The sequence below is a fragment of the Pseudochaenichthys georgianus genome, chromosome 5 (assembly GCF_902827115.2).
Source record: "Pseudochaenichthys georgianus chromosome 5, fPseGeo1.2, whole genome shotgun sequence".
NCBI lineage: Eukaryota > Metazoa > Chordata > Actinopteri > Perciformes > Channichthyidae > Pseudochaenichthys > Pseudochaenichthys georgianus.
In genome coordinates, this window is record NC_047507.1 from 10,434,514 (window position 1) to 10,452,350 (window position 17,837).

The 17,837-nt window shown below is 40.7% G+C and overlaps 1 protein-coding gene across 1 annotated transcript; it reads right to left on the minus strand.

Moving 5' to 3' along the window:
* Positions 1 to 1,570: 1,570 nt before the first annotated feature.
* Positions 1,571 to 17,123, minus strand: wdr1 (WD repeat domain 1). Its single transcript, XM_071203080.1, has 15 exons — positions 17,007 to 17,123; positions 15,691 to 15,812; positions 14,558 to 14,648; positions 12,887 to 13,034; positions 11,887 to 12,067; positions 11,274 to 11,351; positions 11,038 to 11,118; positions 10,298 to 10,531; positions 9,729 to 9,818; positions 7,046 to 7,200; positions 4,684 to 4,771; positions 4,495 to 4,605; positions 4,153 to 4,326; positions 3,572 to 3,716; positions 1,571 to 2,475 (listed from the first exon to the last, which is right to left on the minus strand). The coding sequence occupies exons 1-15, from the start codon at positions 17,020 to 17,022 to the stop codon at positions 2,369 to 2,371; spliced, it is 1,821 nt and encodes a 606-aa protein (XP_071059181.1). The 5' UTR covers positions 17,023 to 17,123; the 3' UTR covers positions 1,571 to 2,368.
* Positions 17,124 to 17,837: the final 714 nt, after the last annotated feature.

Genomic DNA, 17,837 nt, shown 5'->3' on the forward strand with positions numbered 1-17,837 from the left:
CTTTATTAAACATTAAGAACAATTTACAAACCAGTTCTAACAGTTTTCATACATCAACACAGGCTCACTATTTGGCAAGATGACTAAGCCTAAGTACTTAGCGAGAATCAACTCAGTGAGCAACATTATACCAAGGACGCTGGCTGATGAAGTGGACGAAGTAAGCTAAGTAGCCAATATAAGACTTAGCAGTACAGATACATGTGGGCTCACTATTTGGCAAGATGACTAAGCCTTATAGTGGCTACTTAGCTTACTTCGTCTTCTTCATCAGCCAGCACCCTTGGTATCTGTTGTTCACGGAGTTGATTCCGCCCCCCCCCCCCTTCCATCTTGATGTTTCTTGGCATCTCTTTATGACCATTTATTTACCAGTTACTAACATTAACTGCCAAAAGGGAGCCTTGTTGTAAAGTGTAAAACACATTCCCATTTATTAATGAGTTACTACCGTTTCTAATAAGGCTTAGCAGTACAGTTAAATGTGGGCTCACTATTTGGCAAGCAACCGGTCACAGTTGCCCTGTTTATCTCATGTGTTATAAAAGCTTATCAAGGATTTAGAACGTGTTCACAATCTAGTTAATCAATGAAAACTATTTGTAAACCCTTTATAAGGGTAGTCTTATTGTAAAGTGGTACAGATAAGGCTAACTTAAGGCCAACAGTGTGTGAGATGTCTCTAAATATGTTATGTGAAAGTGTGTGTGTGAACATTTATCACTCCACTTGTATGGTAGTGTCTGCATGAACGTTGTCCATTGACGCTGCAGCCAGCTTTTACATTACTTTAGCAAAGTCCTCTTGCTCATCTCATTGAAGGCATGACTCGATGAAAACTTAAGTGTGTGTGGGTGGAAGCGAACCTCCCAGTATTGTGTAAAAAAAAAGATAACTTGTAAAATACAGTAAGAAGAAAGAAATGCAGCACTAAAAAGAGTGATACAACATTACTACTTCTAATCCAGTGAATACATGTGTTTTTTTAAGGGTCAAATACAGCATGAGTAACTTTACTTCTGTTACGTTGAAAGTATAATTATGTACTTTTACACAATCTCATTTTAAATGTACTTTTTTTAAATTAAATGTAACACTGCCGTTATGCCACCTTTAATAAAATAACTGAAGTCTTCCTCCACCACTGCACACACATGAAAATAGCTGTACTATTTTGGTATATATATATTCTTCTTTGTACGCACCACATATTCGAAATCAAATTCCTCGTATGTGCATCGGTAATAAAACGGATTCTTTACAGTATCTGTATAAGATTGAGACCATCACAATAAAGAAAGACAAGTTAAGAACCTTTCTGAGCTCTGCTCCGGACAGGTTACAACACAGAGATAGTAAACATTGAGACACTGATTAACCGTTTAAATAACACAATAGGTAACTTACATGAGAGAAACTGAGGTTTTTTCACCTGCTCCTCAACATCTCCGCACCCCACTAGGATCTAATATGTGAGCTCGAACGCCCTGCAATCATAATAAAGACTCCCACAAAACACCTGCGCATAAACGTGTTCGAGAAGTAGAAAAATGCAAAACAGCAGGAAAAGGAAAATGCATATAAAGTTTATTTTTTATTATTAATGAATCAATTCCACCTTGAGAGTGGATGCATAAAGACATGGGAACAAAAAGTAAGTGCGACAAGCATAGTGGGCCCAAATAAAAACACAGCAACAACACACTACCTTCAACTGAACAGACAGCATATCGATTCAATCCACACTTTGATCTTTGAGTTCCCATTATTACTCCCCAGTCCAACAGGAAGAGTTGTGAAACATAACAAATTTTGAAATCTATGACAAAGCAACAACACCCATGAAAACCCCTTTAAACCTTGAAAATTAAAAGTGACAGTAAACTACAGTTGGCATCAGATACTTCTCAATACAGGAACCAAAAAGGATTCATTTCATCTTTTGTAGATTTAAAAAAAAACAAAAGAAAATCTTGCTTTTAGTTCATCCATACAGTTAGTTAGATGCACTGAGATCAACCACAGACAAGGATTTCAGGTCAAACTGAGTGAAAGCTATTACCTATGGAATGTTAAGCTTACAAATATTATTGTGGGTCCACAAAGCTCAAAGATGTAAAAGCACTCATGGTTACAATTGTGTATTTCAACAATCTGTCTCTGCGCAAGTCGAGGTTATTCGCATCAAAGAGACGTAGCTTGGATCATTTCTATGGGAGCTTTCCCCATCCATTATCATTTACAATTCATGTTTACAGAACACTGTAGAGAGATAGTGAAAATACAGTAAAAAAGAAAAGAAGAAGAGTCAAAGGAACGATTGAATTCTACAGTAGTCCTTGTCCCTGGAGAAGTGGAGGCTTGCAGCTCAGTATTTGATAGTCCACTGCTTGATGCTGGCATCGTGGGAGGTGGTGACCAGAGTGTGCTCGTCCACCCAGGCCAGGCCGCTGACGTGGTGCAACCGGTGGGTGTCTGCAGACAAGGAGGTAACAAACACGTCTTAAATGGCTCCCATTATGCTATTTCTAGGCATTAAGGTCTCAGATATATAAAGATATTAAAAACATGTCTATGATGTGTTTTGCTCAAAATACCAAAACCGATCATGCATTTTAGAAATCCCTCCGTTTCAGGCCTGTTGGAGAAACGCAGATGTTGGGTCCTTGGCTCAGAATTCTACCGGAGATAGAGCTAAATGCTGCCGTGATTAAATGCCATATCATGTTCCAAACCACATCAAGGATTATTTCTGAAACAGTATGGAGCGCAAATGCTTTTTCTCTTGCGGGTTTACCACAAGGCGAGTACCTTTTTTATTTCCTGCTTTTTTACACATACTCTCTCCAGTACAGGTTAGCTCTGCGTGTTAGCGATGCTTGCTAATGTAAACAAAGACCATATTAAATCCAAAACCCGTTAGGCATTGTTTCTGATAGCAACTTTCTGAGATTTGGGTACAGAGGAAAAGAGAGAGGGTTTTGTTTTCTGACACTTTGCGAGTGCATTTTGCATGATGGGTCCCCTTTAAAGCAGGGAAATGAGTAATATGACCAAATAGACAACAGCCTCACTACAAACTGTGTTAGTCAATGCTATGCAGCAGTAAACATTTGTACTGCTGCTACATCACATTAAAAACTGTGAAAGCATTTATAGGTAATGTTAATATTTTTCCACATTCTTTGCACTTTGAAATATGAAAGGGAGTAATGGAACAACGAGCAATCTTTCAATGCAAAACTAATTGCATGAACCAAATCACTGTATTGCTTCGAATGACTCATTCATCAAAACTAGGCGTGTTTGGCTCCACTGCACTGCATCGTTTTGTTTCTGACACTCTGTAGCTATTAAAGCTGTGTTTGTTGAGTATTAAACCACACCTGGATTATTTTCCACCAGTAACAGGATTACAATCTTAAGCCTTTATTTCATCCATAAAGCCGATAGCTACATGCTCTAAAAGCATAACTATCTCAGCTGGAGATCTCCTGTTGCCTTTGTATCTTTTTAAGGGTTTATCCCCCAGATGGAGCAGTGCATGTCTGCGTGCACGTGTGTGACCTACCTGGGACCTTAATCCTCTTGTCTGGATCGGAAACCGTCCAGATAAACACCATCATGTCCATCCCACCGGTGGCAAAGTGCTCGTTGTCAGGTGACCAGGCCAGAGTCACAGGTTTGGCGTGGTGTCCGTAAAAGTTATTTTTGACCTGGTGGATTAAAAAAAGAAAGAAAAAAGGGAAGAGTAAAAAATATTTAGAAAAATAAACAAAAGGACTAAAACACTGGATAGTGAATCATTCACAACTACTGCATATTTATCAATCAGACTACGATTAATCCTGGAGGGAATTGGGTTTAATGACTACATTGAAGAATTAAATAACATTTAAAGACAAAAATGACAAATACAAATATGTATTTAAACATAAGTAAGAAAATGCTTTTTATATAAACAAAAGTAAAATGTCCAATCAAACATAAAAAAATAGAATAATAAATCAATTGTGCACATTGTACGACAATACATAACATGTAAATGAAAAAAAAAAACGGTGGTGTATTAGAATTAATAAGATATGAATCCAGCACAGTTTCAAAGGTTTTGCTGCTGATAGTGAAGAATGTCCCGTCACAGATAATTACCGAGTAGTCGTCAGCCACGGTGAAAACGGAGGTGACTTTCTTATCATCTATGAGAGCCAGATAGGCCCCGTCGTTAGAGTAGGCCATGTCGGTGATCGCTCCTGAGAGCTCGATGGTTTTCCCCTCGTCCTTCAGAGTGTTGCCCTGAACGGAGTACAGACGGACCTTCCCATCCTGACGGGGAGAAAGAGGAAATTAATCTCAAATCTAATCTCACCAAGCTGTGGGGGGGGCGACACATGCTGAGGCTATATCTTCCCCTGAACTCAACAGTACTTCCTCAGACGGAGTAAAGCTGACTGAACTCATGTTTGGACAGATGACGTGTGTTTTTGCACTTACTGCTCCCCCCACGGCTGCAGTGGACCCCCCCGGGTGGAGGGCTCCAACCTCTGCTTCGTAGTCCAGATTGTCCATTGTGAAGACTTTCTTCTTATTCTTCAGCAAGACAACCTAGAAAATAGGAGACATAAGGACACTTCAAATGGTTGTGGGAGGTAAATGAAATGCAAATGAGAGAAAACCCATTACCTGTCCAATGCAGACGGCCAGAGAAAGCCCTCCTGCTGCGACAGACACACTTTTAGGCTGGAAATCCATCTTCACCACATCAGAGGCACTGAAAACCACAAGATAGGGTTATGGATAAGATAACTAGGCATTGTTACATTAAGGAGGTGGATAAATGATCAATTTCTGAAAGTCATTTTTGAAGTCCAAGAGAGGCAGATTACTTTTCTCCCTCAAGCCGTCGGTGTTGTTTTACTGAGATCTAACTACAACACAGGACACACTGCATTCGTTTCAAAAGAAGAGCACAGTGGATACGTTTATAACATGTTTTCCATCTGTTGCTTTTCATCTTCAAAAAAAGGCAGATTTGTCTCCTAGTTGATAAACCGTGAACATGGTTAGGCAGCTTTTGCTGATCACTTATCTAACCTATGAAAAAGATTTGTTTTGCCACATCCGAGAGAGTAGAGTGCCAACGTTTTCGTTGTCGTTTGGATGCCCCTTAGCATTCTCTCTGGTAGACAGAACAGATCGTGTATAAGTCTAGGGCTGAAAGAAGAGGTCGCCACCCGGAGGCGGGTAGAATTGCGATGTAAAAGCATCTACTTCCATTTCAAGTATCAGCTTATGTGTAGAACTTTCATTTCCCCTTCACGTGATACTAAAACATTTACTTTGCTGCATTGCTTTTGGAATTGACAGCATTGCAAAGAAATGTGTATAAATACATGTCCTACGCATACATGTATGAAAGATTCTCAAGTAACTATATCAGGGGATGCTTATAATGATGTTCTGTGCTGACACGGGAAGTATCCCTCAAATATGGAAGAAAGCTGTCATCATACCAATTTGCACAAAAAAACATGGCCACATGACAACGACGACTTCAGACCAGTGGCTTTGACCTCAATAGTTATGAAGTCACTAGAACGGATTATTGTAGGGAACTTGCGAACTGAGGTGCAACACCTCTTGGACCCCTACCAGTTTGCGTATAGCGACGGTAGGTACAGATGATGCTCTGACCTCTACAACTCACTTTATTTTAAAACACCTGGAAAACCCTTCAGCTTATGCTAGATTAATGTTCATGGACTTTAGCTCAGCTTTTAATACTATTCTTCCCCAAATGATGTTAAAAAGCTCAAACAGATGGATGTGAACCCTTACTGAACCAGATGGCATCACTCCTTCCTAACTGAAAGACAGCAGCAGGTGAAAGTACACTCGACCCTCCCTGACACACATGAGTGTAGGAGTCAGCACACACACAACCACATTATAAAGTTTTCTGATGACACAGCCATACTTAGTCTACTGACTAGAGACTCAGACATTTCTATGTATAAACTTGAGATTGCAGAGGTCGTGAAGTGGTGTGAGGCGCTCAACCTGGTGTTACATGTTAAAAAAACAAAGGAAATGATCTTTGACCCCAAGCCAGTAGGTGATCACAGCCCCGTCCTTATCAACAGGGAGGGAGTTGAGCAGGTTACAAATATTTAGGGATTTATTTTGCTGCTCAGTTAGGCTGGGCCCATCAGGTGGATCAGGTATGCTCAAAGATAAGCCAGCGCCTGTATTTTGTGCGTAGGTTCATGGAGTGGATACATTTATCATGCTAATGTTCTACAGGGCAGCAATTGAGTGTATTAATCGTTACGGCATCACAACATGGTTTAGTAACTTGTCAGTTAAATCTAAATCACAACTCCAGACTTTGATTAAAAAAAGGGCTGTAAAAAATTATTGGCATGCTTCCACCGTCCTCTCTTCAGGAGATATTTGAGGAGATGGTGAGAAAGCAAGGCCGTAAAATCACATGCGACCCCAAACACATCCTGTATAGAGAGTTTGGGGTCGAGGGCAGAAGGTATAGATTACCAAACTGTAAATTGAACAGGTATAAGTTTTCCTTTGTTCCGCTGTCAATCAAGCTGCTGAACAGTCAGGGACAATTGTGATTATGCTGCGTTAGGAGTTGTTGGGAGGTGCAATGTTTACAGTGTAGTATGTGCAATCGAGAAGGTTAAATTTACAATATTTGATTATGTATGAATGCAATAAGGAAAGTGCAATATTTGATTTGCGTATGTGCAATAGGGAAAGTTCTGTACCTGTATGTTTCTTTGCCATGTGATCTCTGTTCTGTATCTATGACTGATTGTCCTAAATGTTTCATGTTTATTATTTCGATGGCCAAGACAAATTTCTCCTAAGGGAATCTCTATCTAATGTCTAATCTAATGTTCTACATGTGAGAACCCTAAGCAATAAGACCGACTGCCATTAGCATTAACGGACAAAACACAGGTCATCATTACAATCCGCACTAAGCTCATCTCATAGTTGTTATCTGTACAAAGACTCCTAGTACCTGTACTCCGTCTTGTTGATGTTGGTGTAGCGCAGCGTGTCGTCCATGCTGCACGTCACCAGCTCGCTGGAATCGTTGGTCACCATCTGGCTCACCTGGTTGCTGTGGCCCTTCCCTGAGAAGCAGTCGTTCTCCCCAGTTTCAGCATCCCAGTAATGTGAGGCATTGGTTAAGGGGAAAACGATAGAAACTGATACATCACAGGTCAATAGCCACACCGAGCTTCTTCTCTTAAATGCATTGCACCCATTAAGCAAAAAAAACACTATTTCACAGACATTTCTTGGGCTTCAAGACCTTCAATATTACAGTCATTGCTTTAAAGAGCCTGTGACACGGTTTTCCCCCATCATCCAAACCCATCAATTTGAGTACATATCGTCCCCTTGAAAACCGTTACTGAACTGATTTTGGATATTTGTACTTTGATAACCATTAATCTGCCTTCAATGTTGACAATTATCTGGATCTTCTCGCGGATTCTTCAAGTCCCGCCAAATGATGGGTGACGTCATTGCGGGCACAGCGCTCCAGCTGCACCGTCCAGGATCCCAGCATCTGCATGTAAACCTATATATATATATATATATATATATATATATATATATATATATATATATATATATATATATACAGTCAGATGTAACCGCACGACGGCGCACACAGCAGCAAGCTCAGACAGCGATGACAGGTTAATGTTGAACGTGTCTGAGAGCTCATATGAGGCTGAAGGATCGGTTTATGTCGTATCTTCTAAGTTTAGGAATGAGGTGCGTCAATATGGGCGATCATATGGTCATGTAGCCAGTGGTGGACTGGGACTACAAATCATCCCGGGACTCTCGACCGGCCCACTTCGGTACCGCTAGTAAGCTGTCAACGGGGGGAGCGGGGGATGTAAAATACAAATATAATGTCTGTGTCTTTGACATTAGCGCTGCTAGCCACCTGTGCCCTGTACTACGAAGCCAGTTCAACAGACCCTGGATATGTTTGAGTAACAAACAAACTAACAACAACAAACTAACAAACGAGATCTCGCTAAGCGGTCCTACGACGCTGGTTATCAACTCGGTAAATCAAGCCAGGGTTTCTCTCTCCAGCTGAGAGCGCGTTCACGTCTAAGACACGAGTGGATCTGACTTTAATTACATTTGTCTCGAGTGTTTCGTCAACATAATGTGTTAAATAATACTTCTGCATACAGTCTGTGACACTGTGAGTGTTGCACGGCCAGATGAGGCTGGAGAAGCTGACTCAGATAAGGAAATATATGATATATTATGATATGATCTGATTGATGATGTAATATGAATGATAAGTGCGACACGTCGGCGTCTTCTCTGCATACGGCAGATTAAACTGTATTTCCTTTATCCTGTAATATGACTTGAAAGATTTAAACTCCGCACACTGAGTGGATCTCTTTTCTATAGACGCCGGCGGCGGACAGCGTCAGGTAAAAGAAGTTATTTAGCCTTCTCAAACCTGAGCCTCACGCGCCGCCTATGGGGGATGTGCTAGTTACTTATCCGACCGGCCCACTTCGGTGCCGGCCCATCGGGATTCGACCCGATGGCCAGTCCGCCACTGCACCCACAGTCCGCCACTGCACCCAGCCCACGTAAACTGTCAACGGGGGGAGCCTCGCTGCGGGGAAACGGTGGACCTAGTGTCCCGATCGGAGTGGGAATAATAATAATAATCCGTGCATTTTATCCATTAATTTCCCCAACATTGTGGTAAAAAACCACACGTTTAATCCACGTTGTTGGTGTACTACAACTACAAAAAGCATCGGTTTGTTTTCTCATCAGGAAATGCAGACCGGCTCAAACAAACGATTTTTAATCATCATCCTCACTCGTCATTTAATGTATCATATGTTCGCCGAATTGACATGAAAGCACTAATAAATGTAGTTTCATCCACTTGAGTTTATAACCACAAAAATAATCGATTTGTTTTTATATCACATCCGACGGGAGGAAATTCAGCAGCTCTCACTCCCGATTTTTAATCCTAATGTAATCATCATCTTCACCACGATCATTTATGTTTATGTCGCCGAATTGACATGAAAGCACTGACAAATATGAATATACTGTAGTCAAACGTTATTAACGTGCCTAAACTCAGTAATTCACCATTTCTACGCATGACAACACACTTTGTCCGTGTTTGGCTCTCGAAGCGTTCCCGCATTGACGTCACTTCCGGCTTCCCCCAAAACTTCAAAATGAGTGAAGGAATTTCCCAGCGATGTTCGAAATTATTGATATTTAACGAAACGGTAACGCTTTTTCTTTTTTAAACTGACGGTTCGAGATTACTAGTAGCCCAATATTTCATTGCACAACAGTTGTTGGGATGGTGTCACAGGCTCTTTAACGTGTGCTAAATGACTATTAGCTGCCAGAGCTGCCTGGTCTTTTCTGAAACATCACCTATCAGCATTGCAAATTGGTCAAAATCATGGATAGAATCAGTTTCTCATTTCTCAAAGTTTTTTGGAAAAAAAACATCTTAAAAAAGGCAAATATCTGTAGTTAGCTGGGATTAATAATGTTTTTTTAATATGTCATTTACATGATGAACAATTAACATATTAAGTAAAATTGCTATAGCTACCAAAGGAGCTCTAACTTTCTTTGACTTATTGGCCATAGTGTGTGAAAAGGATATTGATGTGTCCATCGTGACTCCCAGAGTAGATGTGAGGTCGCCCGTCTTTTTTGTGAACCGTCACACATTGGATGGATTTGCTGTGACCCTGTAGGATGAGCAAGTACATTTTATTTAGATTTACTGAAATGGCACATAAGAACAGTTCATGTAGAATAATAGCTCGCCCCACACATGAGATTTGGCAGCACATGATGCGTCTGTTAAAACCTGATTTACAGTGACATTTTCTGTCCTACTTAAGACACTTAATCCACGTTAGTTGATCAAATCTAGTCTTAAGGCTGGGTCAGTCCACGCTGACATTTTAAAAAGGCGATGGGTTTAAAGAAACATCTCTCACCATTTCTATAAAATGTGTAAACCAGTCAGAAGCTTCTAGTCTCTGCTCTAGTGGAAGATTATGTAATATATGGTACATTTTGATAAACTCAGTATAATTAGCAGAAGCCAAACTATACATCACAAATAAACATATATGCTTGCATAGTCTGATTATTCATTCATAATATAAACAGGTTTTCAGCAACTCAAGTTTTATGATAATATCCAGGAACAGAGTCCGACCTTGACGGTGCGGATGGTCCGGTCCGGGTTGTTCTTGTCCAGGTAGTTGATGTACCCTGACAGGGAGATGGTGAGGAGGTGCTCGTTCTGCCACAGGCAGCCCAGCTGCTGGTCGGTCACATCAGAGCCCAGGTTGAAGGTGGTGATGGCCGTTTCCGCTCCGACATCCCACAATTTCACCGTCTTGTCCCCTGAGGCGGAGATCAGCTGGGAGCTGTCGGGGCTCCAGCTGATCTGAAGGATTTAAAGCAGGGTGAGGGGGGGGGAGAACAAGTTAGGATATCAATACAAAAAAAGTTTAAAATGTGTTCAAGTGACCTATACAGTTTCACGCAACAACAGCATCACCATGTGGAAAAATGAAGAAGTATTTAAAAAAAAAAAAAAAAATCAGTAAATTGAGGACGAAATTAGGCTTCTTTAATCCAGGAAGGAAGGACAAGAAGAAATGTCTGTGTTCACACACTCTAAACCTGTGGTACTTCACTCACACGACCCATGGGCCAGACAGGGTGCCGACAAGTTTCTTATTCACAATCAAAGTAATGTGTTGATTTGATTTTTATGTCTACCTTAACAAAGGAATAGTTTGCCAGAGTGCATCAAAACACAGACTAAAACAATTGGTTAATAAAAAGTGTCAGGATAGGAACTAAATGTCAGGATAGGAACTAAATCCATCCAGCAAAACAAACCAGTACATAATTAAGTGTCATTTCTAAACATAAAAAACAACTCACAGCATAGATTCCTCCTTTGTGGGCCTTCTCTCCTCCCAGTGTGCTAATGAGATTACCATCTTTTCCATCATAGAGGAACATCTGTGGAAATAAGGAGGACATTAGAATGACTTTTTATTAAGATCAACACCCCAATTAGGTTGAAACATCCCAAGATCAGTTAATATCAAAGCAGTAGAAACACAGATCATGTTGGCAAAATCTTTCATATGGTCACACATAGTAATCGTACTCACCTGGCCATCGGCTCCAGCTGTTACGAACCGATTTCCATCAGGAGAGAAACGCACACAGTTGACAAACTGGCTGTGCTCCTAAAGCCATAACCATGAGAGAGAAGGGAAGAACATTAGAAAATTGTGTAAAGTAGATCGTTAACATCATATATTTTATTATTTGGCACAATTTTAGACTTTCATTATGTTATCGTAGTTAATAAAAAAAGGCATAACATATGTGAAACTGGGAAGACTGAACTCTAAAAAAAGACCAGAAGGACATTTTAAGTGGAAAGGATTCAATTGGTGCTCAAAATTGTATTGAGTGTTTCCAGAGGGAAGGCCTCCTTTAAGAACAACGCTCACTCTCCAAGAATGTATGGGGGAAGTTGGTTATGTAATATGAAAACAAACAAGGCCATACTTTCAAAGACCAGCAGGGTGTGACAGACTGGAGATGCCTAACAGGCCTTAAAAAAAGGCCCGCTGGTTCAAAGTCACAAAAGAATGACTTACTACTAAGCCTGCAGGTAAAGACATTAAGCCTTTTAATATATTTAGCAACAAATCTATTTCTTTTTTAAATGCCTTCAGTGGGGAAAAAGAGCAACTGTTAATCTCTGAAACTCACGCGCATTGTGAACTTGAACTTGAAGGGAGGGCCCTCGAAGAAGGACCCGCAGGTGTCGTCACTGGCCAAGGCGAGGCGGTAAGGGCGTGTCTGCTTAATGTCTACGCTGTTGATTAATTTGGCGTGGCCGGAAAGTTCCCCAACTGAGGAGCCGGAGTCCCACAGGAACACGGCACCGAATCTACGACAGGATATCAACATAGCTTACTATTGTTCCAGGTTGTAATAATCCATAAAAACAACACCTTGGCATGTGCAATGGACTCTACCTTGGAAAGAAAACAACTGACAGCGGGCATTAATCAGTGTGATAGCTGGAAAATGATGTGAGAATTGCTGTTGTCTTGAACATACTTGCGGTATAGTACATCCTATTGCTTTTCTAGGCAGGACCCACCCCATGTAACAATGCTGTTACTGTAAATTCAAGGTTTTAAAATAACTACATGAATGTGCTTAAGGCACAGCGTGAGGATGAAAATGTAGTCGAATAGCCACTTGTTTGCAAAGGCCTTTATAAAGATATGCAGGAGCGTCACATTTGTCAGACTGGGGTATTTACTCGATTTGTCTTGGCAAAAAGACAGTTCAAATCATTTAGACTCATTTCAGGTATCCAACCAAAAACTTCAAGACATAAAAACTAGTAGTGCTAAAATGCTGACTCGTTTCCTGGTTTTCACTGCATTCTATTGTTGCAGTTATTCTCGACCATGTTTATTCTTGTCCCCCTGAAGACCACATGACTTCTAGTTAACACAATGTGCACACGGCATGTGACACACTAGCTTCTCCGTTAGGTCTTTTAATAAAATCAAAACACACTTATTTTAATCATCTTGTTATATTGCCTATTACTAATGCAATACAAGTGTGACTTTTCATTGACGCCGTCGCCAAGCATTCGACACACAACCAATTCCTCACTGAGCTTCTCCAGCCGCGTCATGCCAACAGATGCAGTGTGATTCAGATTATAAGATTAGATCCTCATACTCACTTCTCTCGTCCGTCCCCAACAGCAGCGATCCTCTTGCTGTCCTCGGTCCATGCAATGTCCTTGACCTTGCCTGATAACGGGGTGTACTCGTACTTGAGCAGGTGCTCCTTCTGGGTGGTGTCCCAGATACGGATCCTACCTGATGCATCTAAAATAATAAAAAATAAATGAAATAATTTAATAAAAAGAAATAAGGCTGCACAACTTTGTAAAAACTGAAATAACAGAAAATATATTGCAATAGAAAAATATTCAGATATACAGACTTTAAAGAATATTGCATCAATCTGGTGCACTAAGAGACGCTAGATAAACAAGTGCTTGCTATTACAAACAGTTCTGTGCGCTTATAAATAATGTAATCGTTCATTGTGTAGATATTAACTACAGGGGTCCCTCAGGGCTCTGTTCTTGGTCCCCTCTTCTCCTTGTACACAAACTCGCTCGGATCTGTCATTAGCCCGCATGGTTTTTCATACCACTGCTACGCTGACGACACCCAATTAATTCTGTCCTTTCCCCGCTCAGAGACCCAGGTCGTCGCACGCATCTCTGCTTGTTTAGCTGACATCTCTCAGTGGATGTCTGCTCATCACCTCAAGCTCAACCTTGACAAGACTGAACTGCTTTTCCTTCCGGGAAAAGATTGTCCCACTCTTGACCTAACAATCAACATCGGCACCTCTGTTGTTTCCCCGACTCAGACTGCAAGGAATCTGGGCGTGATCCTGGATAACAACCTGTCCTTCACTGCAAACATCGCTGCTACAACCCGCTGCTGCAGATACACGCTTTACAACATCAGGAGGATACGTCCCCAGCTGACCCAGAAAGCGCCGCAGGTTCTGGTCCAGGCTCTCGTCACCTCACGCCTAGACTACTGCAACTCCCTCCTGGCTGGTCTACCTGCATGTGCCATCCGACCTCTGCAGCTAATCCAGAATGCAGCGGCTCGTCTGGTCTTCAACCTTCCTAAATTCTCCCACACCACGCCGCTCCCTTCAATGGCTTGCGGTAACTGCTAGAATCCACTTCAAGACAATGGTACTTGCGTACCATGCTGCGAATGGATCTGGCCCTTCCTACATCCAGGACATGGTTAAACCGTACACCCCAGCATGTGCACTCCGCTCTGCATCAACCAAACGGCTCGCTGCACCCTCGCTGCGAGGGGGACCCAAGTTCCCATCAGCAAAAACACGTGGGTTTGCTATCCTGGCTCCAAAATGGTGGAATGAGCTCCCATTGACATCAGGACAGCAGAAAGCTTACACACCTTCCGGCGCAGACTGAAAACTCATCTCTTTCGACTCCACTTCGAGCGATAGAATTATTAACAAAGCACTTATATACTAACAAAGGGCTGGCTTATCTAAAACCAGTTGAGTAGCACTTGAAATGTTTTTGCTCTATGAAGCCTGATGTACTTATATGATTCTGTTTTCTTCAAGTTTGTATTTTGTTGGTCGAAAGCACTTATTGTAAGTCGCTTTGGATAAAAGCGTCAGCTAAATGCAATGTAATGTAATATGAATGGTGATAACACGACAAGTCAGGGGGGTTGTAGATATCATCACATTTCTAGATACATCATGCAGCCTTAGTATTCACATTAATGTGGTAGCAATATACACAGATTTGTTGACATGTGTTAATGACTTGAGTGTTTACCTCCAGATGCAATGTAGTATCCGCTGGGAGCATACTTGGCAACAGTAACTGTGTGGGCATGTTCGGTGTAAATGTCTGCTATGGCCGGGTTCTGTAAAAACAGGAAATGAGACACATCAGCAAGTCTGCAACACGTGAGGCCGTTCTTCTAAAACAGTCAAAAGAAAATTATGTTGCACTTATTTTACCTCGAGATGCTTTTCAGAGTTAAGCCATCACTGCTCTTGCTTATAATAATATTGTTCTTATTAGATGAATTGGGGAGATTTAAAAAAGGGATACAGCATTTTAGCTTGACGCAACCCTAAGATTGTATTTGTTGGAACGAGTCGTCATAATGTGAGTGATCACACACATTTTAAAAATTGCTCAGTTAAACGCTTTCATCTAAACCCTTAATCAAAAAGTACTGATGAGAATATAAACTTGTTTCCAAAACTCTTAGTTAGTCTTCAGAATAACTGAATACAAGGTAATCTTTTGACCACCAGTGTTCTCTCCCCTTGCTGTTGTTTAATACACCCTGACAGCACCCAAAGGTGTGGTTAAAGGTGCAACAATCAACGCTCCATTGACTGCCATTGTGGCCTGATATATATAGTGCCATGGGTGGCAGGTGGTAAATGAGGCAGGTGGTAAATGAGGCATCAGTTATTACCTTATGCACTATGTGTTTAAGAGCAAAACCATTCTTTATATGCAAACAGTGCCAAAATATTACCTATTCTATCCACTGGTCAAATGGATTTAGATTACAGTTTACAGATGATCTTTGGATCGTGAGTGGTGCAAAAAACTATTGGCTCTTGCTTATTTTACAGAAGTTGTGCCAATTGTGTGCCCTGTATGAAACCAATTCAGCAAGACAGTGTTTGCTGACCAAGTAGAGTATCATTTGAATCAGAGCATTCATTTCCATATGATTTTGGCCACTACACTGTGCCCTAACAAAGATCCTTTTCAGGTTAGCGTCATCTTGCTCTTTATAAATATCATGATCAGAATTCAGTCAAATTGAATATTTTCATCATGCTTTTAGGCAAAAAAGGCCATAAAAGTGGCCAGATTTGTCAAATAAAATACACAAGCATGCAATACTTGTTAAATAAAGCTTTCAAAAAAGATAAACATACTTCAATGTTCCTGATGATGACACACTTCCCGTTGGTATACAGGAAGTTATTGCCTTTGGGATCGCCACCAATCACTTTTGCGACTCCCCTCTCCATCTGTGGGAGACTGGCGAACACATGTTCTATAAAGAAAATACATGATGAGAAAGATGTCCGACAGATAACGTAAAGCATTAGGTTAATACAAATGTAAAAATAGGATTAAGCTTTACTATTCCATAAGGGATTATCTGCGGGAATGTAATTACATTGTACATCTAGGGCTTTATGAGTTAATAGAGCCTAAAACCTTGCAGTGCCCAGACTAATATCTTCTCAGATAGGATATGAGTAAGCAGAGTTAATCATCCATCACAATGTTCTTCTAATTAATCATTTTAAAAACGTAATGTCTTGAGCCTCATGTTTAATAAAAAGGTGAAAAAATATGGTAAATATGCTATAATTAATATATACCAATGTTATCCTGTGTGAAAAAAAGGAGGACATAAATAGATTACATGAAACTGTGACTGTTTGGGGTATTATTATCATATTGTGACAAGATTATTGTGAGTAGTGAGTAGTTAATGTTGATTTGTTGTGTGGATATGAACCGTGTGGATATATCCTAAAAAAAAGCACACTTTGTCACCGTTATAATTATCTTAGTGAGGTAATACATACATACATACATACATACATACATACAAGCATGGGTTTCTGTTTTACACAAAAGAAAATGAGCAGTAGGTAAACACCAAAACGCTACCTAAACTAGGAAAGCTGTAACAAAATAGGTGCATTTATTGTGCTTCCGCATTCCCTTAAAATCTGTTTTCTGGAATATAATCTCCACCATTTTGACATAAAAATGAGAGCTAAAACGGTTAACTTCAGGCTTATTGAGCACCCACACACCCTGTTCCTGTGAGCTTCAGACACTTGCCCAGCAGAGATCCTGTCAGCCAGCTCTGTCTGGACATGTCAAAACAATGAACAGCACAACTATTTCCTCTCACTGACGTTAGCTCCACTCGGTAAAGCTAACTGAAAGGAACAGCATGTAATACGCTGCAATTTTATGCCAGAGCAGCTCCACAGCAAAACCTTGATTAGCAGACACGTGTGTATGTTTAACGTGAACAAATAAGTGGTAATGTCTGGAATTTGTCTTTCTTTAGTACGCAAAATGAAGTGTCAAAATCATGCAGCTAATGGGCGAGGCTAGCTAGCTGCCTGTCTGTCTAGCTCGGTCAGCTGAATAATGTCACAAAAAATAAAGCGATTTCTTGCATTTTGTCTCCGCTATTGTCATTGATATAAAACATACTTACTCAGTTCATACGGCATTTTCCCTGCTGGTGAGTTGCTTAACGTAGCTCTTCACAAATGAATGAAACAGTGAAGCTCCCCGGCTGAGCACTCTCTGATCACACAAACACGGAAGCGAGTGCAGCTCCTCTGTGCCTCGCTTTGCCCTTATATAGTAAACTCACAAACTACGCTGCGGCTGCTGTCACTGCGACGATTTATTCCTAAATACGGTCTTTCAGGCTCCAAGGCAATTATAATTATTAAGCTCCACCAATCAAAGTGGATGTGTCCGATAATTAACACTAGTTTGTGCTTATCCTGCGTAGCTTATATCATAATATGTTGGTCTACTAAGAGTTCATTTTCTTTGTGAAGACATAAATCCTAGATTTAAAGAAATGTAAATCCTCACATATTATTTTAAACATCTTATTATAATGTGTTTATACTGTATGTACAAATATAATTTAGATAGATACAAACATTTACTAAAAGACACTGGGTATTCCTAATGGGGGGCTGCCTGAGAGGCCTGGCTCAGGGCATAATTTCCACCAATTATTATATGCCCCACTTTGCCCCAAAAAAGAAATAGCTATGCAAATAATGAATTGAAATTCCCAATAAAGTAAGGGGGATTATTTAAGTCTGAGGTTAGCCTACAGGTCTACAGTTTCATGGTGTCCTCCTGTGTGTCACCAAAGAGCATCACCTGCCTGGAATAGGTTTGGGAATCCCCTAACCTATATGAATGGACCCTCAGACTGGGGCCATGGCAGCAGCAGAGATAATGTGACAGTAATAAGACATGTTAATATATTATACGCAATTGGTAACACATTGGGATTTGT